General features: G+C 31.8%; 2 protein-coding genes across 3 annotated transcripts; both read right to left on the bottom strand.

Annotated features, from left to right (window-relative positions):
- Window positions 1–6,497: 6,497 nt before the first annotated feature.
- On the bottom strand, window positions 6,498–8,116 carry LOC114404920 (malate dehydrogenase 1, glyoxysomal-like). The gene is made up of 3 exons (XM_028367641.1): window positions 7,850–8,116; window positions 6,651–6,740; window positions 6,498–6,569 (listed from the first exon to the last, which is right to left on the bottom strand). Exons 1-3 carry the CDS (start codon window positions 8,114–8,116, stop codon window positions 6,498–6,500), a joined length of 429 nt encoding a protein of 142 aa, XP_028223442.1.
- Window positions 8,117–16,371: 8,255 nt separating this feature from the next.
- On the bottom strand, window positions 16,372–21,356 carry LOC114406133 (vacuolar cation/proton exchanger 3-like). Of its 2 annotated transcripts, none has more exons than XM_028368720.1 (12): window positions 20,980–21,356; window positions 20,070–20,137; window positions 19,339–19,367; window positions 18,699–18,895; window positions 18,372–18,584; window positions 18,148–18,276; window positions 17,674–17,790; window positions 17,468–17,521; window positions 17,266–17,382; window positions 17,051–17,141; window positions 16,890–16,945; window positions 16,372–16,797 (listed from the first exon to the last, which is right to left on the bottom strand). In XM_028368720.1, exons 1-11 carry the CDS (start codon window positions 21,262–21,264, stop codon window positions 16,890–16,892), a joined length of 1,356 nt encoding a protein of 451 aa, XP_028224521.1. In that variant the 5' UTR covers window positions 21,265–21,356; the 3' UTR covers window positions 16,372–16,797. The 2 variants fall into 2 exon arrangements, with proteins under 2 accessions (XP_028224521.1, XP_028224520.1); XM_028368719.1 differs by having other exon boundaries at window positions 16,372–16,794.
- Window positions 21,357–24,833: the final 3,477 nt, after the last annotated feature.

The following is a 24,833-nucleotide window of genomic DNA, read 5'->3' as shown; positions in this document are numbered from 1 at the left end:
TAATATTAAATAGAGAAAAATTCTTAACATTACATCGAGAGTAGTTTTAGTAGGCTAAGCCCCAACACCTCTATATTCTAAATCAACATCCACTTCACCTCTCCAAGTGTTTAATTTTCTTCCCTTGCATGTTTTAGATAATTTGTTTAATTCAATTTATTTTTACTTTTGTTCATCACAATTATTTAAATTAATCAATTGTTTGAGAGTTGGATATACATCAATCTAAGTACAAACAAAGTCCATGTGGACTCGACACTCGGACTTCCGTTTTACTTTACTACTTGGGATAGTTTGGTGCACTTGTCAATGAGTTAACACAAACCCAAGAAGTGTTTCCTTTATTGATGGAAAACATAATGATTTGCTCGTTATTGTCAATCAAGGTACAAGATTATTAATGCTACTGAGGATACACATCCCTCCAGCATTGCCTCTAGTCTCTTAAAGAAAAATGGTCTTATAACCCATTGAATTCCAAAAACTTTGGACAAAATAGAACTAGTAGTCTTATAAAGAAAGAAGAAGAGCGTATGATATATTTATTAATCATATTTCTAAGGTGTCTCAAGGTGCACTTCCTAGTTGCACCACACACATTCCAAGATTTCAATGAGAAATCTTTGAATCTATCCATAAGGAAAGAATAAAATTGAAACAAATTTGAGAAAAACCTTATGAGTCCCTATGGACGACAAGTGTGTCCCTTATTAGAGCATGCCCTGAGTTTCCAGAATCTTGAACCACCTCCATCGCTAAGTCTTTATAAATATTGTCACCATCAACCACTATAATATAACGACAACTTGACAAGTGTTGGAGGTTCCACTACTAGAAAAAAAGGTTTCTGCGTTGGTTTTATGGCACATTGAAAGAAGGTTTTGATCTGTCTTTAAAGCCAACATTGTGGAAAGTCAAAACTTTTCATGACAGTTCTTAAAAAAATTGTCTTAGCAAAGCCATCATTCTAAGACTGAAAACCGTCTTAGAATGTATTTTTTTAAAAAAAAATTAAAAATTGAGAATTTTAAGACGGTTTCCCACTATTTGTCTTAACATTTCTATAATCTAAGATGGTTTTTCAAAGAATCATCTTAGAATTTTTTTATTAAAAAAAATTAGGATTCTAAAAAAACCATCTTAGAATATTTTTCTTAAAATAAAAAAAATAAAAAATATATACAATAAAATAAAATACTACCTAAATAAAACAACCAAGAAAAATTATATATATGAAACAATAAACATATTATAATAAAAGAAAAGCAAAAGAAAAAAATAGTAAAGTAAGCATTATATGAATCCCATCACACAACAAGCTAGAACAATTAATATTCAAAATTAAAATACTAAAAGATATTATTAGTACCAGATCATGCCACTATTAAAGCTTTTATCAAAAGTAATAGCAATTTTAATTTTTAATTCATGAATACCCCAAAAGTAGGGAGCCAACATTGACTAAAGATAAAATAACATGAAGGCATAATAATTTCTACACCATGGATTGGGATTTTAGGCCAATGTCCATGTATTTATTGAGAAAAAATTGTTATCCACACAATAATGAAGAAAAAGACGGACATGGAACTATATAATAATTAACCAAATCCAAATAGACTTCAATACCAAAAAAATATGGTTTAATCAGGAATATGTAGTTTGGTGATTGAGAGCAAGTAAACCTTCACATTGATCTTCAGAGACACATTAGTCAAGTACTGTTTAGTGATTTTGAAGACATGCTTGTCAGACAACATTGTGAAATTAAGCCAAGGTTAGTTTCACAAATTCACTTGCGATCACCTGATAAAAAAAGATATTTAAATGAGAACTCGACATTTTAACTTGAAACGTGTTCCTCTGTGTTCTCTTTTGTCAACTCAAGCAAGTGGCAATCACTGATTAATATCGGTGTTGTTCTAATTTGAATTAATTTTCGTACACCACACATACTAAATGATGACATACCAATCAGGAACATCAATTCAATTTAATTTGTTAATTGGAAAGAAGAACTAGTAGGTAGAATAAAATGACAGAAAAGAGTAATAATTCCAATGAAATATGAATGGACAGGCATGAGAGAAACTGGTTTTTCCATAGCAGCCAAGCAAAGAACCTGAATTGGTAGAAAAATAATGAACAAATTTGACATATATTAGGCTGATAATGTCTAACGAACTATTTAATGGATAATATGTTGAATAATTCTGCAAAATAAAGAAAAATAGTAAATTAATGATTTGGGTTTTTCAATAACAAAAGATGCTTGGGAACGAAGTTAAAAGCTTGTTTTCAAATATTCTTTGGCTGAAAGAAAATAAAGAACCATTAAATATGCCTCTATTGTAAACATAACTGATATTGTAAACACTATCCAGTTACAGCGAACCAAGATCAACAATTTTTCAGTAGCAGGCTATAAGTGATATATGTACAATTTATATACTTATTTCAGAAATCTTGAGGAAAAAGATATAGATTTTAGTTTATGACAAAAAGTCTCACCCACGCAACCAATTTCTTAATTAATTAGTTTTAATTTAAAATTTTGACTTGCATATTAAACTACAATCTAGATACTATATGTCAAATTGATGAGATTTATTTTTTCTAAGACTATTGTCACCTTATTAAATTTTAATTTAAATTTAATTTTTATATATCATATTAAATATACACAAAGATAATATGTCTTGTTTCAAATAATTTATTTCCACAATTTCTTCCTTAATTTTAGTAATAATCTGGAAAATAGCATGACATTTTCATTAAGAAAAGTCATCTTCCAATTTTGTTTTAAGAAGCTATATATAATTGGTTATATATGCAGAAAGTAATAGTTGAAGAAAGTAGGCCAGAAAAAGATCGTACTCCACTTGACGCTGATAGAATGCAAAAGTAATAGTTGAAGAAATATATGACTAGATTTGACAGAAACTCAATTAGCCTTATATGACCAGATTCAAGCATTATCACCTTTGGACTACTGCTTAACTAATCTGGCTTTTCGACCTCTTTTTATTTAAGTAGTAGTGATAAAATATTCATTCTAAAGCAAATAAATAATTTTTTATTTAATTTTGCCATAACACACCAGTGATATACTAGTTAGGAAAAACTATAAACCTGGACATTTAAGAAGTGTGCGTCTCTCTCTCGTCCATTTTTTAAACTATTTCAGTGCCTGGAAAAGTATTGCATAACATTAACCTTATGAAGTTATATTTTGTTTGAAAATCCTATCTAATCCTATTGCCCAAGATCTAAGGCATACAAAATATCTACAACAAGCAACAGAAACATTTATATGTTTTTTGCTTTTTCCTAATCCCTTCTTATGAATTAGTATGTCCTGCAGTATAATAACTGAGGTAAGTATAGAGATTTACCTTGTGTTAGACAACAAAAAATTGAATATCTGGTTGAAGTAAGATGCTTGGAGTATTGCCTCATTGATATTTCTTTGAATAATTTCAGCTTCATTGCTGATACGGTTGCTGAATCACTTCTATAATCCAACATAAAATTATAGAAATCCTTAAATATCCAAACATAAGATTCCATGAGCCATGGTATGAAACTTTATCACTTTAGAGATTATAAAAAGATATGACATAAAACATATTGATTACATATTCAAATTCACTCCATGAATTGGTTGCATTAACAAATTGACCAGCCTCAAGTTGTTGCTTGATCCTCTCAACTATACTATATTTTGTCAAATAAATGAAAAAACAAACAATGATTGAAGGACATACTATATAATAATCCTTTTGTCGTAATTTTCATCAATGTGTTTATGTAAGGTGGAAAATTGAAATACTCGTTTGATATTTGCAGCTCCTTGTCGTCAAGTCTTGAGAGGTATTCAAGCAAGGGCCCCCATGAAAACTGCAGTGTCAAATTGAATATTCAAATGTGAAAAGTTATAAACTAGTGGCTACAACAATTCTCGTACTTACACCAAATCTTAAGGAGAGATCCATCTGTCTCCTAACACCACACCTAAATGATAATAAAAGGTTACTAAACATCACAAAAGTCTTCGCATATTTAATATATGGATTATGGATCCATTATATGGAAGAAATTAACAAATAAGTGCATGTTTGAATAACTGTTGCACCCCTTACAAAAATACATTCAGTGCAAAAGATTAAAAGAGTAGCTTTCTCTAAAAGAACTTTCAAAACAATTATCCAAACATGCACTAAACCATGTTCCTGGACAAGAATTGTTTCCAATCATCCTAATCTGGAATATGACAAATGATAGATACACTTTAAGAAAGAAATATATAGTATATATACCTCCAAGTTTAAGCTTTAATTTTCCTTTATGAATAGAAAATTTTCCACCATAAGACTCTGCCACAATGAAGAAAGAACTCTTTTGGAGGATGTGATCACTATTGAATAACTCAGTTAACAATGTAGTCAAGTCAGTGGCTGCCTCCTTATTTGTTTAAACTATAAGCATATTATCAAACAAACCTACATTTGAGGATTGCCACCATAGAGATGTTATTAAGCATATTATAAGTAAAGAATATGCAAACCTACCCATTTGATCCGTATGCATTGTATAGTGTTTCCCTTTCTCCTCGTTTCCACCACATTTGAGAATGGAAGCAACTAAAAATGTAGTCTTGGTCGCACTTTATGCTACAAAAATTAAGTCAATAAAGTAAGGGGAATTAGAACATATCTCTATAACTTCTACCCACCATAATCACAAATAATTTTTAAATAAATATTGCCTTTTGAACGGTATTTTTCTTCCCTCAAATCACCAACACTAGGCCTTACGTGCACACCATGATACTCAACAACTGACAAACAAACATGACAAGCATGAACTTAATGTCTTAAGAAGAAACTGTGGCAAGGTATTAACTTTACAGTTGAGTGAATCCTAAATTAATAAGTTACCATCTCTCCTTCTTGTATATCTCTACGAGCAAAAAGACCTCATCCATAAATGCCTGATTTGAGAGGGTTGGGTCTGGGGATTGCAACTTGAACATTCCCATCATCTGGTTTCAGGTGATTGTTCCTAGCATAATTATTTTTAACAGACAAAGGGATCCTTCCCATATTTGATTTCATATTAAAATTTTGGAGGCTGACATCCTTATGTCTACTGGATTCGGTGGTACTCACTACTACAAAACAATCATTCAACGACGGTTAAAATTGACTTTCTAAGTCAGTTTTCAACCGTCTTTAAAACGCTCATCGTAGAATGCCCAACAATGTACGACAATGATTTCGCAACCGTCTTCGAATGTTATGCACTCTAAGACAGTTTTGTGTCCAAACCCGTCTTAGAATGTGCAGTATTCTACAACGGTTTATGGGTCCTAGCCGTCTTAGAATGTTGTGCATTTTAAGACAGTTATGTCACCAAACCCTTCTTAGAATGTGCAACATTCTACGACAGTTTTTGAGTCCTAACCGTCTTAGAATGTTTCACCTTCTAAGATGGTTTTGTCTCCAAGCCCATCTTAAAATTAACTGAGATCATTGAATCATGAAAATTGAAATACATTGAAGGCTAAATCATTTACAATTAATGCATATTTCCAAATGTAACATCAAATATCAAAAAACAGCTAACAAAACAATTAATGAAACAATTCATTAATGAAACATATAACTTGTCAAAAAGCAATTGTGGCCATTATAAACTCCTATATATTAGGCATGTATTGCATATCAATACTTGTCTACACCACTGCCTAACCTTTTCTATTTGCCTAGCTTTGGTGTTGAGAAGCACTTTCTAGGTGCATCAATCAAACAACAAAGGTGATGGCCATGTAAGTTATGATCCCCTAGGCCTCATCATCATCATCAATTTTATCATCATTGGCTGAAGTCAAAGCCTTTTTCCCTGTAAATGCAGGTGAAGAAAGTTTAATGTTGTGACAGTATTAAATTTAAGGACAAGATTTCTAAAGCATCTTAAAATTATGAAAACATTAGGGCATGAGATATAAAGAAGCAAGTGAAGCAGAGAGTGTGTTGATGTCATCATGACGACATAAACAAATGATCATAAACTGAAAATACATACATTGTCATTGATTATGTAAAACTAGCCATTATGTTATAAAGCTATATAGTTATAAAAAGGCTCTGCAGTCTAGATATCAATATCATTATTTTGCCTTTGTTATCAAAAAACTAATTAGGGGGTGGGTCTTGCAGGTGTTTGAGGCCCAAAATGCAGGCAGTGTATAGCTTGAAATACCTTCAAATACAGGCATCGTACGCACCCATGCAACAAAAACACATGTTGGACAATAGTATTTATGTACACATGCCGATGCAAATAGAAGGGAATAGTTATTTTGACACACATCATAGAATGATATTATGATAAAATTGCTAATTAAGCATACCTCTTGTTGTTAACCACCCCATTTTTGTCAACAATTAAGTTTGTCTTCCAGGCAATGATCCAAAGAAATCAGTTGGCACTCCCTATTGTTCCCTCACCTTGTTACCCTCATCACTCAACAAAGTAAATGGAAGTGTGTACTTGCTGGCCAATGCCTACATTCCATGGAATGCATTCATCATAAGAATAATATGGTTAATTTACAAAGAAAGAACAGTGAAATCATTGATTTTTACATTGTGAGAGGCAACATCATGACCACTTATCCCAACAACCACTGCTCCTGCTTTCTTGAACTTCTCGTACGAATCCGTAAAAGCACAAGGCTGTAATAAAAAAATTAATTAATTAATACATAGTCAAATAGGCAACATGACTATGTCACTGGTACAATAGCAATCATTTCTTGTTTATTGTTGCATATACTGTACCGTCAACAATACAGTGTAATTCAATTGTATGCCTTTACCCAGTTGGAGTTATACCATAATCCTTCATATTTGATAAACAACTTGTTCTGGACCACCCCATAGAGGATTTGGGCCCAATCTGACTAACTAAGGTAATGCACTGTAACTATAACCCAATAACTAAGCCTCAAAAGGCCTATATGAAGAACCTTCTAGCAATAGATGAACCTCAATAATAGGGATGGTAAGTACTAAATCATGGCCAGAAATCCATTAGAGGTAGTGATTCTAGTGAGAATTGTCCAAGGGTGCATTTTCTGCATCGTGTCACATTAGAAACACTACAATAAGTAAATCAAGAATAGTATAAATAAACCTATTAAGATTTGAGGTACCCTCTAACTTTTACCCTCAATTTGTGTCATGCATACACTACTTAAGCGTTGGAGTTCGTGCAAGTACAACACTGGAGTTCAACTTGTGAGAATCTAAGGACATTTTGCTCCAATATTTCATGGAATGTACACTGTTAGGGAATAAAACTAAAACCCTTCTCTTCCCTTCTGAAGTGAAGCTATTGTGAGGCTTAACCTACAAAAGCCAAGTTTGAAGAAGTTTCAATGACCTATTTTATAATATTTTTTTAAGTGAGGGAGTATTCTCTACAAGACCTAAGACAAAAGAGGAAAAATTGTGACACCAACATGACCTCCAACCACTGGAACATCAGCCTCTCTTAGTTCAACTCCAAGTACCTCTGCTTGAAAGAAGAAAACATGGCAGGACATACACCAGCCTCTATTCATACAATTCCAGCATATACTATAAAAATATCACAATGTAGAAATATCTGTTATGTTCAACCCACTGTAATACTACTATACGAACAAACTAATTTGATCAAAAAGTTATCATTTGATTATAGTTTTAGCTTGTAGTCCCTAATATATTTTATTTTTGCAACATAACTGGAAGGAAAATTTAACGAGTTATAACTTGAATAAGAACAGCAAAGCAATGCTTACCACAAAAGTATTTGCCCTCACAACATCAACAGTCATAACACCCAGTAGTCCCTTTGGATCATATGTACCAGCTTTCTTGAAAACCTCTGCAGCAATAGCAACTGTGGAATTCACTGGATTACTAATGAAGTTGACAATTGCATTGGGGCAGCTCTTGGAAATTCCTTCACAAAGGGTCCTCACAATTCCAACATTTATTTTAAATAAATCATCTCTTGTCATCCTAGGTTTTCTTGGTACTGCCGCAAGTATGATTACCAAGTCCATGCCAGTGAGTGCACTCTCAAGTTGTTGCTACCCCAGAAAGCCACAAACCTATAAACCCAACAAAAATTTCATTATTTGAACAAATAGCAGCTAAACATTATTAATTAAGTTCCATCATGTTCATCCTTTTGTCAATAAAACAATTCCTTGATCCTTAAAAATTAAAATACCCCTCCCCCTCCCCCCCACAAAAGGAAGATACATTAGCCAGGTTGATGTTGGTGATATCCCATCCCCCAAACACAATTCGTCAGGGTTAACCTGCCACCATTCTTATTTCAACACTATAAGCTAAGTTTATTAGGTTAACTACAAGTGGGCATGCATGAAAAAATTCAGTCAACACTAAAAAATCTGATAAAAACAAACACATTGCTACAATAATGATGATACCATTGGAAGCAAGGTGTTGAATGGGGCATACATTTCCTCTCCCTGGAAGGATCCAAGTCGGATGGCTGAGGCTTAGGTGAGGTCCCCAATGTAATTGGCTTGTTGAATCTTGTCCTTTGTAGACCATGGAATGCCCCAAAAGACAATAAAACACAAAATGACCAAATAATGTTAGCATAAATAACACAAAATGATCAAGTCAGTTAGCAATAACACCACCGGTGAGGGTCGAGCTGTTGTTTCCACCCCAACCCACAAGCATTACCTTAACAATCAGTCAACCAATTAAATAAATCAGCAACTTGGAAACTAAAAATTAATTAAAAAAATAGGTTTCTTTTGGCTTGGTTGAATCATTGTTGTGCCTACAACAAAAACAAATTTGAGCATAAATATAATTCCTAGGAATGTTTTGCCTTTTAGGTATCCTACACTTAGGAAACAATCAAGTAGGTTGTCCAAACAAACACTATCTCCTACCCAAGTTGTCTTCAATAACATTGTTGCCTATAACATTTCAACCAAAAAAACATTTCAAATATAAAATCAGCTGCCAATTTAAAGTCCACAAATGCAGCAATTACAATACATGAATCAAATTACCACTGAAATAAATGAAAATTATTAACCAAAGTTGTTTATAATGTCAACAATAAACCTTTTGATCAAGGAAACAATTTTGTCCTATTTCAAATGAATGTTATTTAACATCCCATGTTTTTAAAAGCTAAAAAATATGTTGCCCATCTCTTGCAAAGTGTTGTGATGGCCTCCACGTCTAACGTTGTTCCATCAGAAACTACAACAAAATTGACAAGCCATGACATTATTAATTAGTAACGACTGTTAACATTAATTAACAAATATTAACCAAACTAACAATTACAATTTGTGTCAGTAAATATACCTTGTGCCATTCATCCTTCAAATCACCAGTAACTATGCACCACATCCAATGCATCACATAATATCCACACTCATAGCCTCCGGTTTGAACATGACTCTAAATTGAACATACAAAATATATTTAACATTCAAACCATAGAAAGTTACAAATGTCTTCCTAAAACTCTTCTTGATAATCTAACGTAATGTTAAATATATTTTGTATGTTTGATCAATCATTATGGATCCAGGTATTCCTCAAACTCTTCTTAATAATCTAACGTAATGTGTTATTAGTGGTTGTATTGGTATTTTATAAGGATCCCCTAAAATACCAACAAGTGGTCTCAGAGCCACCATTACTGTTAGATTGTTAAGATTTAAAGTTATTTGATTCTAATTATACCTAAATTGCTTTGGTTATATGAACCCAATTTTTTTTTAACAATACTTTGCCAAAAACAAGCAGGCAGAGGCGAGTAACCTTTTGGCTAAACTCATCTCCATGAAATATAAGGGTAAAAGTTATATAAAGGAGTACATGATGAAAATGTCTAACTTGATAGCAAAACTGAAAGCACTTAAGCTAGAGTTTGGTGAAGACCTGCTCGTGCATTTAGTTTTGATCTCACTTCCTGCACACTTTGGGTAATTCAAAGTGAGCTATAACACTCAAAAGGACAAATGGTCCATTAATGAGCTAATATCTCATTGTGTGGAAGAGGAAGAGAGGCTACAGAAAGATAGATATGGAAGTACTCATTTAAGCTTAATCTCTCAGAATAAGAAAAAAAAAACTAAGGGTGTTGTCAACAAAAGAAAGATGAAGAATTTACTTGCTACTTCTACAAGAAGTCTGGACACATGAAGAAAGAGTGTCCAAAGTACACTCCATGGCATGTAAAGAAAGGTAAATCTCTTGCTCTTATTTTTTTTTTGAAGTTAATTTAGCAATAACAGACCCTTCCTATTTATTTGCATATCTAGTGATTTTTTAATTAAATTGATTGACACAATATATTGTCAAAGTAATCCCTATTGTGAAAATTGATTTGATTAAAATTACATAGATTTTTGTATTAAATTATTTATGCAAATTGTGTTTGGCCCAAAGGAAGACACAATTTGGCCAAATAATATTTTGTACCTGATAATAAATGTGTGATAATTATAAGGTGTTTTCATGTGAATAATAGTCGATCCAAAGAAAGATTATTATTTGACAAAATTTATTGTCAATATTTAATCATTGCATTGAGAGTACCAATTACAAATTAATTTCTCTAGGAATTAATGTTGTGCTAGGTATCTTATAATGGGTATGTTCTGCAAAATATTTGCATGTTCTATTATATATATTTTTATATAACTAAATTATATGTGAAAGTTGTGTAATTTTAAGACCTCTCATTTATTATATTAAATTGTCTTGTATTTTTTGGTTAAATTGATTGAAACAACATGTTGCCAAAGTAACCTTTGTTGCGTAAGTTGATTTGATTGAATTTGCATAGATGTTGCATGGAATTATTCATGTGAATTGTGTTCGGCCCAAAGGAAGACACAATTTGATAGAATAATTACATGCTTGTGATGGTAAACATGTGATGATTATAAATAGTGTGATTTTTCATGTGAATAATGAAATGTTCAAAGACAATCATTATTTGATCGGAGTAATCATCATATAAGTTTTTCATGTGAGCAATGGAGTGTCCAAAGACAACTTTTGTTTGACAGGACTTATCACCAATGTTTGATCAATGCGTTCAAAGTGCCACTTGCAGTTAGCTTTTTCAATCCAAAGATTAAGGATTAATGGTGCACTTGGTATTTTGTTTGGGTCTTGAAATTTACCATAAAGATCATTTATGCATTGTATCATCAGTACACTCAATGACATAGGTCAATATGGATAATGTAGAAGCAAGCTTCATGATGAATCAAGATTGATTCAAGGAGTTTTGATGATAACAAAGATGATGACAAAAAGCTCAAAAGTCAAGATCACTTCATGATAACAAAGATGATGACATTCAAGAATGAGTTCAAGATTGAGTCAAGAACACTTCAAAGATCAAGAGGAAATTTGATTTCAAGAATCAAGAATCAATATTCAAGATTCAAGAATAATCAAGATCAAGATTCAAGACTCAAAGATTCAAGAATCAAGAGAAGACTTAATCAAGATAAGTATTAAAAAAAATTTCAAAACATTGAGTAGCACAAGAAGTTTTCACAAAATCATTACCAAAGAGTTTTACTCTCTGGTAATCGATTACCAGTGGTTTTAAAACGTTAAGATTTTCAAAATTCAAAATGAAGAGTCACATCTGTTGATGTGTAATCGATTACACCTTTATGGTAATCGATTACCAATGATTGTTTTCAAAAAATTCATTTCCAAAAGTCACATTTCTTCAAGTGACTTGTTTCTGAAGATTCTTTCAAAAGTCATATCTTTTTAAGTGATTAGTTTTAAAGGAATTGCCAAGAGTTACAAGTTTTGACTTGAGTCATCAAGAAACTATAAATATGTGACCTTGGCATGAAACATTACATCAATCTCATTCATATCCATCATCTCTTTCAATCATTCTATCTTTCAATCTATCTTTCAACTTCTTCTTTCATTTCTTTCAGAACTTTTTGGTTTCATCTTTCTAAAAGTTTTTGTTCAAAACTTTCTCTTCCAAGAAAAGTTCTTTGTTCAAAAACTTGTGTTATTCATCTTTTTCATTCCCTTCTCCCTTTGCCAAAAAGAATTCGCCAAGGACTAACCTCCTGAATTCTTTTTGTGTCTCTCTTCTCCCTTTTCCAAAAGAACGAAGGACTAACCGCCTAAATTCTTTTGTGTCTCCCTTCTCCCTTGTCAAAGAATTCAATAAGACACAGTTTGAGAATTATTTTGATTCTTCCCTTTCCCATAAACAAAAGATTTCAAAGGACTAACCGCCAGAGAATTCTTTTGTTTCCCCCTTCACAAAGTTTCGAAGGACTAACCGCCTGAGAACTTTATCTTAACACATTGGAGGGTACATCCTTTGTGGTACAAGTAGAGGGTACATCTACTTGGGTTGTTGACTGAGAACAAGAGAGGGTGCATCACTTGTGGATTAGTTCTAGTGGAGTGTACATCCACTAGGTTGTTCAAAGAGAACAAGGGAGGGTACATCCCTTGTGGATCTTTTCTTGTAAAAGGATTTTTACAAGGTTGAAAAGAAATCTCAAGGACCGCAGGTCGTTTGGAGACTAGATGTAGGCACGGGTTGTTGCCGAACCAGTATAAAAACTCTTGTGTGTTTGTCTCCTTCTTCCCTACTCTTTTAATTTCCACTGTGCACTTTAATTCTCGCTTTTACTTTTGGTTAAGTTTTTTTTCTATTCTTCATTTACTTAACAACATAGTAAAAGCCTTATAAGAGTAAATTTTTAATTAGTAAAGGTTTAGGAATAATTAATTCAACCCCCCCTTCTTAATTATTCTGAGGCCACTTGATCCAATAGATAAGTAGCATGGAAATTACATGTAATGTGATCTTAGTCATGCCTATTTCCAACTAGTCCAAACTTTATTCTTTACAGAGATCTATCCAAACACAACATAAATATTGCAAACAAGACAAGCTAATAATGAAATGATAAACTTCAACTTTATTTCTGCAGAAAATCCAAATAACAAAATGCTTGTAAACCATAAGATATAGAACATAAGTAAACCTCCCACTAAACTAAGGTACTATCAGGAATTACACTCATATGAGCAGTGTGCTCATGAAAAACATTAAGTGTCTGACCTTTAAGTAGATCAGCTAGCAGGGAATGAGTCCCTATATGTTCTATACAAATTTGTATTTTCTGAATTCTTTATTTAACAACCAAATACTTTATATCAACAAACTTTTACTTGGTTGAATCCTTAATAAGACTCATAAGATATTGCCCCAATAAACACCCAATGGCTCCTTAGTATTGGCAAAAATAGGCAAGCTAGTTACAATAATTTATCGATCATAAATTCTAGTATCATAGCAAAAATATCAACTCCACCAACATGGTTAAATGTGGATCCTCATGTAGAGTGATTGCTATTAAGATATTTCGTAAAATCGAAGTCAGAATTCTCAATGATCTCTAAACATCTAGACTTTTGATATGAAAATAGGTAGAAAGACTTGTTGGTATGTTAAGGGATTCTTATAAAATACTAATATAACCACCAAGAACATATTACGTTAGAGTATCAAGAATTGTTTTAAGAATACCTGGATCCATAATGATTGATCAAACAAATGCAGCGGAATCTGAATCTATAGGTAATCGATGACTTCATGGTTCTTCCTCAATCGAAACTTCTTTATTCCTTAATAGGACCTTCGAAACTCTTCAGATGGGGAGAAGAGAAACTATATGTGACGGATCGGTATATTGGAGACCATAACCTTCTTATAGCATATTAATCTAATAGAGTTCTCATTATCCCCTAATAGGTCAACACTAACATCTGCTCATTTAAGTTTACGTCTTCTGATTTAGTTGTCTAACACGCTCATTCAATTTGATCACATAAAATAAAACTCACTCATGGGGGTGGGAATAGGCCAGGCCAGGCGAGGCTTTGAAAGGCTTGAGCCTAGCCTACGATGAATCTTTGAGGCCTGAGCCTGGCCTATAGCCTATCAAAGGCTTTTATTTTGGCTCGGCCTGACCATTTTTAAAGCCTAGTCTGGCCTGATAGCCTTTTTAAAAGCATGTTTCACAATAAATATTTAATATTTTATGGAGTAGGAACGTAATAGGAAAGTTAAAGAAAAAGGAAAGTCAATCAAAATAATGAGAAATATAAAAGGGCACATGACTCACACCTAAATTATAATTAAACTCCTTGATTATAGGAATAGAAGTTATGGAGCAGTAATGTGTAATCAAAGTCTTATAGTTTAAAAAAAAAATAATTATATCCAAAAAATAATATTATATATTGGTACCCAAAAAATAATATAGGTCAGCCTATCAGGCTTATAAGGCTTTTAATAAGCCTAAGCCTGGTCTATTTAATTTAATAGGCTTTTAAAAAAGCTTGAGCCTAACCTTTTAATTAAATAGGTCAGTTTAGGCCAGATTTTATGTAGGCCAGGTCATAGGCTCCTGTAGGTCGGTCTGACCTATTCTCACCCCTACTCACTCATGATAAATAACTAATATAATTGTCTTATAATATTAACCCACATTAATTATTGAAATAGAAAATTCCAACAGCTCATACTCAATTTTTGCCAAATCCTCCTTAATAGGATCAACCTATTGCTTGATGAAAGGCTTCTCCCTATTTCTAGGGTCGGCCCACCAAAAAATATTTTTTTTGTTATTAATATATGTATATTAAGTATATGCACTATCAAAGCCTTCAACAAACAAAAAATTTGGAAATCAAAAAATCTCTCATTAACTCATTTAATTTTTTAAATTTTAAATAAAAAATAATAACACTCTTCTTTCATCCTATTAATCAATAAACACTCGTCTAAATTTTAACTATTTATCAATGAAAAAATCTTATTTTAAAACTGGCTCTAGATCTACCAATGTGTTGGACCGGCCCTGCTTGTTCACCGTCATGTTATTCCTAAAGCATATTTTCTGTTGAGGTGGCTCGCTGTAGCCGCTAGCATCAGATGGTTCGAACGTTGTCTGAACTTGTTCCACTTGTTGTGCATGCAGAGAAAAACTAGAAGAGTGGCTCGTACAAAGCACAGGAAACAAAGCAAATAGTTCACTCAACAGTTCCCTTCAATAAAAAGAGGTGGAGAGAGAGAGAGAAAATATAAAGGAAAAGGCTGAAATGCATAAAATGTTGACGGTTCAATAGGGTTGGCCTTCACAATTGGTTTAAACTTTCAAATAAATGAAAAGACATTTAATTTGGAAGTATATAGGTATGCTAAAACACATTGAGAACCGTTTCAAAAAATAGTTGACTTTTAATTGATGGTTAAGATAAAAATTTCGTCATCTTTTCCTATTTTTTCACCTATATATAATTATGTAACGCGTCGCCATTTATAGACATGTTCTGTTCATATGATACATTTCGTATTGTAATGCATTCCTCGTTGTAGAATATGTTTTAAATTGTCTCATCATTTAATTCTAATTCATTGTCTAATATTCTAATTTGGTCCGTCAGACTATTAATATTTGAAATATATTTTTTAAGTTGAATTTATTAAAATGATATTTAAACCGTTGATGCGTGCTTTTTCCAACGGTAGGAAATCGGGGTCCAAATATTCATCCTTTGCTTGAAAAAAAAAATAAAAAAAGGCTAACACAAGGAAGAATTCTTGCTCCTGGGCCGTGTTTAGGAACTTTAGGACCTTAGGCAAATTTTTAAAGAAATTTAATATTATAATATTATATAAATTATTTCTCAAACTATTTTTTTTAGTTTTTTATGAATTTTTTTTACCAATTAAAATTATTTTTATATATTTTTTTATGAATAGTAAGATATTTATCAAGAGTACTATATATTGAGATTGAATTAATTTTTTAACTTATTTTTTGTTTTAAGTTTTGAAAACTAAGTTCCTACTTTCTATTTGATTTTTTTCTTATTACTACAAAGTATAAGAATAAAATAAAGAAGTACTACATAATATAAACAAAATATGTTTTAAAATCTTATATCAATTAGGTATTTAAAAAAATATGAAAAAGTGATAAAGAAATAATAAAAGTGTTGAATAAAAATTATTTTTAATTAAAGGAACCGATAAGGCATGCATCAATATTTCTAACCTTTAATATTGTCAAAAAAAAATTATCTCAGCATTAATAATCATGTTCCTAATTAATGATATAATTTCTTATAATAAACTACAAATTCAATTTTCAATTATATATAAGATTTTGGTATTTAATCTTTTCACCTCTAATTGTTAATTAATTAAGACAAGTAGCTAACTTTTGAGTAATTTTTTCATCATAGAACATCCTTGTCCATTGCAATTTGAACAATAGAAACTGATTCATGTAAAGTTTACATAATAACAAGTAAAATAAAATTAAGAAGCTTAAGGCAATGGCCTTAATTGTCTTGCACTATCAACAGCCTTGCCTGTGACTCCAAATTCCAAAGGACCTCATTTTATTTGAGAATCATGCCACAACTCTCATCTATATTATACATTATGAGATGAAAATCTTGACACAAAATCCTTTGAAGGGAACTATATACAGAGACAACCAAATTGATCGCAAGCTACTGCATGCAAACTTCTTCAGCTTTCTGGGGATAACAATGATTAAAATGAACAAATAAGAAATCCATTGAATCTTGTTCTAAGCTTGGATGTTGCACCCCTTTATCTCAGAGAGACCAAAATTGGCCAATACGCCTGCTATCGAGTGCCAGTAGTTAGTTCCATACAGTTCTTGAATGCACACAAAAGATTATGTCTGCACATTTATAACTAGAGAACATGAATCATACCTATTGAGCTCTAAACACTGCTTCGGTAGCTGATTTAAGCGTTATGTTAGCAACATCTGCTTGGTCAAGGAAAAAGAGTGGCCAAATTTTAGATATGAATTATAAATTCAGGATGCATAAATATAAATTGTAAATATTTTTGTTACATATTTTATGCTTACTGGAGGGTGTTCTTTGTACAAAAAAGCATGCCCCAATAACAATGTAGCAGAGTAGGAGAACAAGGCCTTTCATGTAGTGAGAAGTTCCATCCTACAACAGATACACCGAAGAAGACTTAAACATCACTGAAAGATTGAATCAAGATATATACCAAATCATAACTATGGTGTTAACTAAAACCAACTAAAATGGAAATTATGGTATATAAGTATACCTGTAACGTGAAGGCTGTGATTGTTATTGCCACAGCAAAAGAACCTGTCTCTAGGATGTTGAAGTTGAGGTCCATTTTGATTCCCATTATCCAAGCAACAATCACACATAGGGGAACCTATATTGTAATCAAATTTGTTTAATGAAACTATATTAATCCAATAAAGCTCGGAAGCTCCATTTTCCCTAAGGTGGATGCTTACCACAAACATGCTAATTTGAGTTGCCGAACCCAAGGAAACACCCAACGAGATGTCCTGAAGTAAAAAAAAAAACATAACACCTCAGAAAAAAAAAAAAAACACGAGAACGCAGGCAAGTGATTTTGATCATAGTTTCAAACAACTTATGTTTACATAAAAGAGAACTAGAAAAGTATCAGAATTTCATAAAACTATTAAATTGGTACCAGTTTGTTCTTGAAGGCAAATATTATCGCTCCTGCATGTTCAGCTGCATTGCCAACTATTGGTAGCAAGATTATGCTGAGGAAGCTAACAGACAAACCCCATGAATCGGATGCATCCTGTTCAGATTCACATTTTTCTTATCACTATCAGCATTATTATTATAATATAATTTGAATCAAATTGAAATGCACTAACAGGGTAAATATTTTTTATACTATTAATTAATCTAAGATTATCATATATAACAAGTTTGTTGATTTTATAATAACTACTTTGAATGATCATACCTAAGATGATTTCTAATTAATTATCGGTATAAAAATGTTTACACTATCCGTATATAAAAATTAAACTCATGCTTTATAATCAAAATAGAACTTTACACTTATTTGTTTGACAAAAACATTTTTTCATAACTTGTCAAATAGAGGAAAACAATATTTTCATCTTTCAACATAAAGAAAGTCCATTACCTCAATTGTTTGCACGACATATTCAGACAGTAGAGCAATGATCACAGTCATCCCAACCAGCCAAGCAAATGCACTCCAGAATCCTATCACTGCTTCTTCTGATTCATTGCCACCTTCTTCATCAACTTCCTGCAAAATGCAAGATGGTAAGTACTAATTACTAATCACATATTGGCACAAATCAGAATCACAATTATTAAGCTTCAAAATTAGAGAAAGCATACATCCTGGGCTTCAAATAGCTGCCGGTGAGTCCATAATTGGAAGACGAGGTAAGCGCAATAAGCAATCACCATAACAATGCTAGCAGCTCTTGACAACTGCAGAGATGACTCTGCAGTGTCAGCAGCTGAGGCACCAACATAATGGAACAACACTGGCAGCAAGTGGCAAAGCAGTGCCACAAACAACATGAGCAAGTTTATATCTGCCTGTCTCTGCAAGAAAATTGCAAAACACTCCACCCCTTAACACTAGTCATTATTTCATTATAAAAGAACCAAAAGTATGCAACTCATAGGCTTAAAATTTTTGAATGAATTGCAGCTTACTCTATCATATTTTTGCTCCTTTCTAATGTTTGCAATGCCACCACAGAATAGAGAGGTTCCGAGAACCAGAAGAAGATTAGAAATGATGGAACCCAGTAGAGAATACTTGACCACGTGAATTTTGTTATTGCTAAGGGCAAAAATTGCTATGATGAGCTCTGTAGCATTCCCACATGTTGCATTCAAAAGTCCTCCCACTGTAATTCAAGAAAAATAACAAGGATTTAATAACATGACAATCAATTGTATTCCTACATTCTATAAAAGATTTATTTCTAATTGGAAAAAAATTGTTGGGCATCCCACCTCTTAGTTTTATAGAGATATAAGAAACGAAGAGTCATAAATAATTAATATGATTAGTGAAGTAATAGGATAATTAATATGATTAGTGAAGTAATATGATAAGAAAAAATAGATAAAAGAGAAATATCATATACATATTTATACCATTTTGTGGAAGACAAAAACCAGAGATTATGATGAACAATTGATGTGCTCTTTTTTATGGTAATAAAGTGATATTCATTTTCAGTCCAAATTAAAGAAAACTGACTAGTGAGTAAAGTACACTGACATTAGTTGTATAAAACTTTCAAACAAATTTGGTTCAATAGTACAGTTGTGGGTTCATACACACCTGTGGGACCAGTGTAATAAGCGAGTTGTCTGCCAAATTTGAAGTACCAAATACCAAGGGAACAAATGAAACAAGAATCAGCAAACCAACATAAAAGGGTCAAGAAAAAAAAAAAAAGAGAAAAAGTTGTACCATGATTAATGATGACTAATGTACAATCTAGCGGGTGGATTTTCTTTGCACCGTACTCAGGATGTTTCTTTACATACCGAGAGAGAAATAAAAAATATTCTTATATATAACCTTTAATTTTTGTGTTATTATTGTATTCTCACCAATTAAGTTAATAAATTAATTATATTATAATAAAATTAATATTATTATATATAACATTAAAATTTTTAATGTATCCTTAATACACATATAAATTTATATAATAAATTTTGAAATAATTAATTTTGATTTAATAATTTATTTTTTTACATATATGAATTTTTATTAAATCTATAATTTTTATTTAAAATTTATATATATAAAAAAATATTATTAGATCAAAATTAATTGTTATAAAATTTATTATGTAAATTTATATGTTTATTAAATATATATTAAAAAATTTAATTTTATATATAATAATATTAATTATTTTTTAACATAATTAATTTATTAATTTAGTTGATTAAAGTGATGTTACCCATAATTTTGAAATTTAAAAAAAAAATGAATGATGTACATGAGATTTACTAGATGTACAGGAAGAAAATCTCTCTAGCATGTCATGTTTTCCTTACTCTGTCAAGAAACTGACTCGTTCAGCAAGTGGGGTAAGCCCAAGTAAGCTCAATGCAAAAATCCAAGGCTGTAAGCAATAATTAAGAGTGGTCATAATCCCTCATCATCCCATTATATAAACATTAGCAACCTCAATTGAGAAGACAGAGAAAACATTTATGCATTTTCCAATATTATCACGATATAGATACGGATACCTTAATTTTAATTATTTTTCTGCCTTTATCAATAAAGTATCCCGGCCCATGGACCCATTAAAGATCTCAGTATACACAATTGCATTTATGCATTTTTGTTTCGATTCTTACGAGGTTACCCCTGGATAAAAAGGAATCATTGACCAACAATATTATACAGAAATTTTATTAAAAAAAACATGTCATATAGCAGAGATAAAAGAGAGAGAGAGAGAGAAAGAGAATAAAAATAAAAAAAATAAAAAAAATATAAAATATAAAAAATATGGATGCACTTGAGTAAAAAAAAAAAGTAAAAAGAAGAGGCAAAATTTGACTTTTATAAAAAATAAAATCCGTAATTCCATATCTTATTCAAATTGTAAACTTTTCACGGTACTTTTCTTTCTTCTGTGTCAATTACAAAAAAAAAACTGTTTATTGCTTTGACCCAAAATTATGGTAGAAAATTAAAAAATGTTGAAACAACAATTTATTGCTTTGACTTTAACTTGACTCTAGACCACCACATATATGCTCTGATCAATCTTTTGTAAAATTGTATTCAAATATCATTAACTCTTCCAATTTACCAAAAAAAAAATGTTAATAAAACTAATGAAAATTGGTTTGATAATGGATATACATTATAAAGTTACCCATCCACATAAAAATTTCTTCAAAAATCAATGTAAAAGTATGAAGTATAGAGTTAAGAGGGAGAACTACTCACTCTTCCAAAGCCATAGCATTGAGCAACAACGGCAAGGGGAATGGCAGGGAAAAGAATAGAGAGCTTGGTTCCAAGAACAACCTCTTGCAAATTCACCAACACATTCCTGAGGGGGATAGAGTGAACCTTAGACACAAGAGTTAGGTCAGATTTCTTGTGCAAAGAAGATGATGACATGTTATGTGCCGTTCTGCCATGTCTCATTTCCTTGCTCAACCCCTTCACGATGTTCCCACCACCACCATTCTCCATCAACATTGATACCTCATGGTTTCGAGAACCCATTTTCCAAAACTGACCAAAAATCTGTTCTACTAAGTGACAAAAGCTTAGGTAATAATAAAATATGACAATGTGGCACACAGAATATGTATGAATCGGTGTTCTATTGTATTATATACAAATAATAAGATAAGCAAAAGGGGTGTCAGCAATATTACAGCACAGCACGCAGTGCAACTTCCAGGAAGGTTCGTATGTTTCCTACGGAAAAGAAAGGAAATGTAATGACTAATTAAATTACTAATCTTTTGTAACGGCTATTTTATGAATTGTTTAAGAAAATATCCATTTATGCACAGGGGCTTTTTTCTCTTTGGTATATTGGAATACTTATTGTGTTTGATTTGATGGTATGCTAATCAACACTCTCTCAAATAAAATTACTCACACTCATAAAAGATCGTGAAAACACAACAAATATTATATTGTAGGAAAAATAATAGCAAACATAAGAATTTAACGTGATTCAACATCTCTTGCCTACATCCACGAAATCGTTTTAAAAAGTATTTCACTATCACAAGAATGATTACAAGATTGTCACCCACCCAAAATAGTATATCACTCTACAAATCCGAGTACTCCACTCAATTGATACAAAAAATGATAACACTTTCACACAAAAACACTTCTCTCAACAAAGTGACTTTGATTCACAGTCTCTCTTCTCACACACTCTCTCTTCGTGTGTATTGTTTCTCAACTAAATCTCTTTTATATTTATAGTAAATATTGTCACCAACTATAACAAATAAGTTCTCTTGAAAGTTGAAACAAAAACAACTTACAATGCATTCATTCAACTAAGGTTCATCTAGTAAAATGCAATCTTCCACTTTGCATTTAAGCTACATAAACCTTAGTGATAAAAATTCAATTCTCAATATGCATGCACCTTATCTTTTGGCTAGGAATTCTACAATTCTCCCCCTCAAGCCAAAAAGAGAAATATCCTCCCATCAATTTGAAAGTGAACAAACTCCCCCTCCAATGGAAGTATTTCCCAACACTTCCACAACATTAGGAAACTTCACTTTCTTTTTCACTTTGCTTTCAAGGTTCCTCTTCAAGGCTTGTCCATCCAAATAGCAAATGTTATCTTTATTTTTTTTGTCCTCGCAACACCAAGTGTCTCCCCTTGTACACTTTGCATCCCCACTTTGAACGAATATATTTGTACCCTTGTGATGTCTTCTCCCCCCATCTCGAACCTTTGTGTGTTCCCGATTATAACTTTGATACCATTGTTGGATAATCAACACACCCTCAAATACAATTACTCACACCTACAAAGGATCATACGAACACAACAAAGATTACACCGTAGGAAAAATAATAACAAATACAAGAATTTAACGTGGTCTGACACCTCTTGCTTACGTCCACAAAACCGTCTCAAAAAGTATTTTACTATCATAATAATGATTACAAGATCCTAACACACCCCTCCCCCCCCCCCCCCCCAAATAGTGTATCACTCTATAAACCTGAGTACCTCACTCAATGGTTACAAGAAACGATAACACTCTCACACAAAGATATTTTTCTCTCAACAAAGTGACTTTGATTTACAATCTCTCTTCTCACACACTCTCTCTTCATGTGTGTTCTTTCTTTACTAAATCTCTTCTCTATTTATAGTGAAGATTGCCACCAACTATAATAAATAAGTTCCCTTGAAAGTTGAAACAAAAATAACTTTCAATGCATCCATTCAACTAAGGTTCATCTCGTAAAATGTAATCTTCCACTTTGCATTTAAGCCACCTAAATCTTACTGATAAAAATTTAATTCTCAATATACATGCTTATCTTTTGGCTTGAAACTCTACAATTACTTGATGGAAATCTCTTATAAATTTTGGCATAGTAAGAGTGAAATATTGTCATTATAGGTTACTGAAGCCTTTGTTTTTTTTTTTACAAGATGATGCTCAATCATTTGTATTTGAATAAAATGCCTTTTAAATTCTTCCTTTCACTTCTTTTATGTGTGGGTGTGTGCGCGCACATTATATTAGACTAATTTGTTTCAAATTAAAAATAATAATAATTTTGATGTAAAATAATTTAGAGGTTATTATTAGATATTTAAACAAATAGAAGTTAGTTTACATTTACTTAAGATCATAAATTAGAAATTTTATTGGAATAAAACATTTAGGATTCTGCTAATCAAAATAGATTGCAAAACAAATATTATATCCTATCAAGTAGAAATTATTTTACAAGAAAAATCTCTCTCAATTTTACGTGTGTGTTCAACGACCATGCATTAGCACGTAAGCATGATTGTGCTTTAGGTTAGCATACAATGTGCTTTCCAAGCAATGGGGTGCTAAGGTGATGCTCTCAATTTGAAGAAAAATCTCCATTTCTGAGCACGACTGGATTTATTGGCAGAACATCATCTAATTTTCTTTCAACCAAAGAAGGATTCTACTAATCAAAATATATTACAAAACAAATATTATGTCATATCACTCCTGACTTACTAAAAAATCATCTAGGTCTTTTTTGGCATACTTTCAATATCACCTTGAGAAAGAACACCCAAGTATCATGTAATCACTCAATCACTTCTTGGCTTTCCAAACAACAAATTTGAATGATTACAAATCAAATAACTCTCAATAAGAGAATATACAATGAAGAATAGCATACTAAATACTCAGTGTTTGACCAACCAGAGATAAAACTTATATTAGAGTAAAAATTGCAACACTTCAAAATGTTAGATTTCAACAATTCAAGATGTTTGTTGCTGACCTTTCTTCTTGATTTATAGGCTTCAAGAATTACTGTTGTAGGGATCAGACCTTATGAAATATCCATTTTCTCGCAAAGCTTGACCTATTGCAACCTGACAACTTTGGGGCGAGAGAGAAACATGCAATAGTATTGTCCTTGCATGAGCAAAGTTCATGTTGTCTCTACTACTTGTACAAAAAGAATTTTTGCAAAGAGTGTGTGCACTGATATAATTCCTTTCTTTTGTCCTGCCTTTATACATACTTGAAATTCAAATGGTGAGATTAATTTTGAAAAGGCCATGGAACAAAAGTACACAAATATTTTTAGCTGAAAGCGTCTTTGTTCAGAGTACAAACATGTTCTTTCAAGATTGGACAAAAAGAGACTTTTTTCTATAAACTAATGTGTAAGTTATTTAACTCCAACTTAGGCTTTAAAAAAACTAGCACTTTGGATGCTAGTTTTCACAAACAATTATGGACATTTGTCTGATTGAAGTATGTTGGACGCTAGATTTATAATCTTTTAACAAATCAAGTGCCAGAGTCCATAAATATATATTAGATGCATAAAGTTCATGTTCATAACTCAATTAAGGTTAAGAAATACAATATCAAAATTGTCGTGAACATTTATGTTCCTAAAATGCTTAAAGAAACTCACTACTCCATCAAATTTTAATATATTGTTATCATAAAAAATTTAATACTTTTGAAGGGTTAGACATTATTCATAGAACTGGCAAAATGGACCTAGGCCAATAGGCCAATCTAGTCGACTTGCAATTAGTGTCAGGCTAAGCTAATAAAATGCAGCCC

The sequence above is a fragment of the Glycine soja genome, chromosome 3, assembly GCF_004193775.1.
Source record: "Glycine soja cultivar W05 chromosome 3, ASM419377v2, whole genome shotgun sequence".
Classification (NCBI taxonomy): Eukaryota; Viridiplantae; Streptophyta; class Magnoliopsida; order Fabales; family Fabaceae; genus Glycine; species Glycine soja.
The sequence above is the reverse complement of the archived record's forward strand: the minus strand, read 5'-3'. Positions and strand labels throughout refer to the sequence as shown.

What these genes read in the sequence shown, in the direction of transcription:
- LOC114404920 (XM_028367641.1), bottom strand. Translation starts at nt 8,116, where the DNA reads ATGGACTTGGTAATCATACTTGCGGCAGTACCAAGAAAACCTAGGATG. An exon ending in TGAGGGCAAATACTTTTGTG is followed by an intron (nt 6,741 to 7,849) that starts GTAAGCATTGCT and finishes TTTTTATTACAG; the next exon opens with CCTTGTGCTTTTACGGATTC. An exon ending in ATGATGTTGCCTCTCACAAT is followed by an intron (nt 6,570 to 6,650) that starts GTAAAAATCAAT and finishes CATGGAATGTAG; the next exon opens with GCATTGGCCAGCAAGTACAC.
- LOC114406133 (XM_028368720.1), bottom strand. Translation starts at nt 21,264, where the DNA reads ATGGGTTCTCGAAACCATGAGGTATCAATGTTGATGGAGAATGGTGGT. An exon ending in AGCTATTTGAAGCCCAGGAT is followed by an intron (nt 18,277 to 18,371) that starts GTATGCTTTCTC and finishes TGCATTTTGCAG; the next exon opens with GAAGTTGATGAAGAAGGTGG. An exon ending in TGTACAAAGAACACCCTCCA is followed by an intron (nt 16,946 to 17,050) that starts GTAAGCATAAAA and finishes TTGACCAAGCAG; the next exon opens with ATGTTGCTAACATAACGCTT.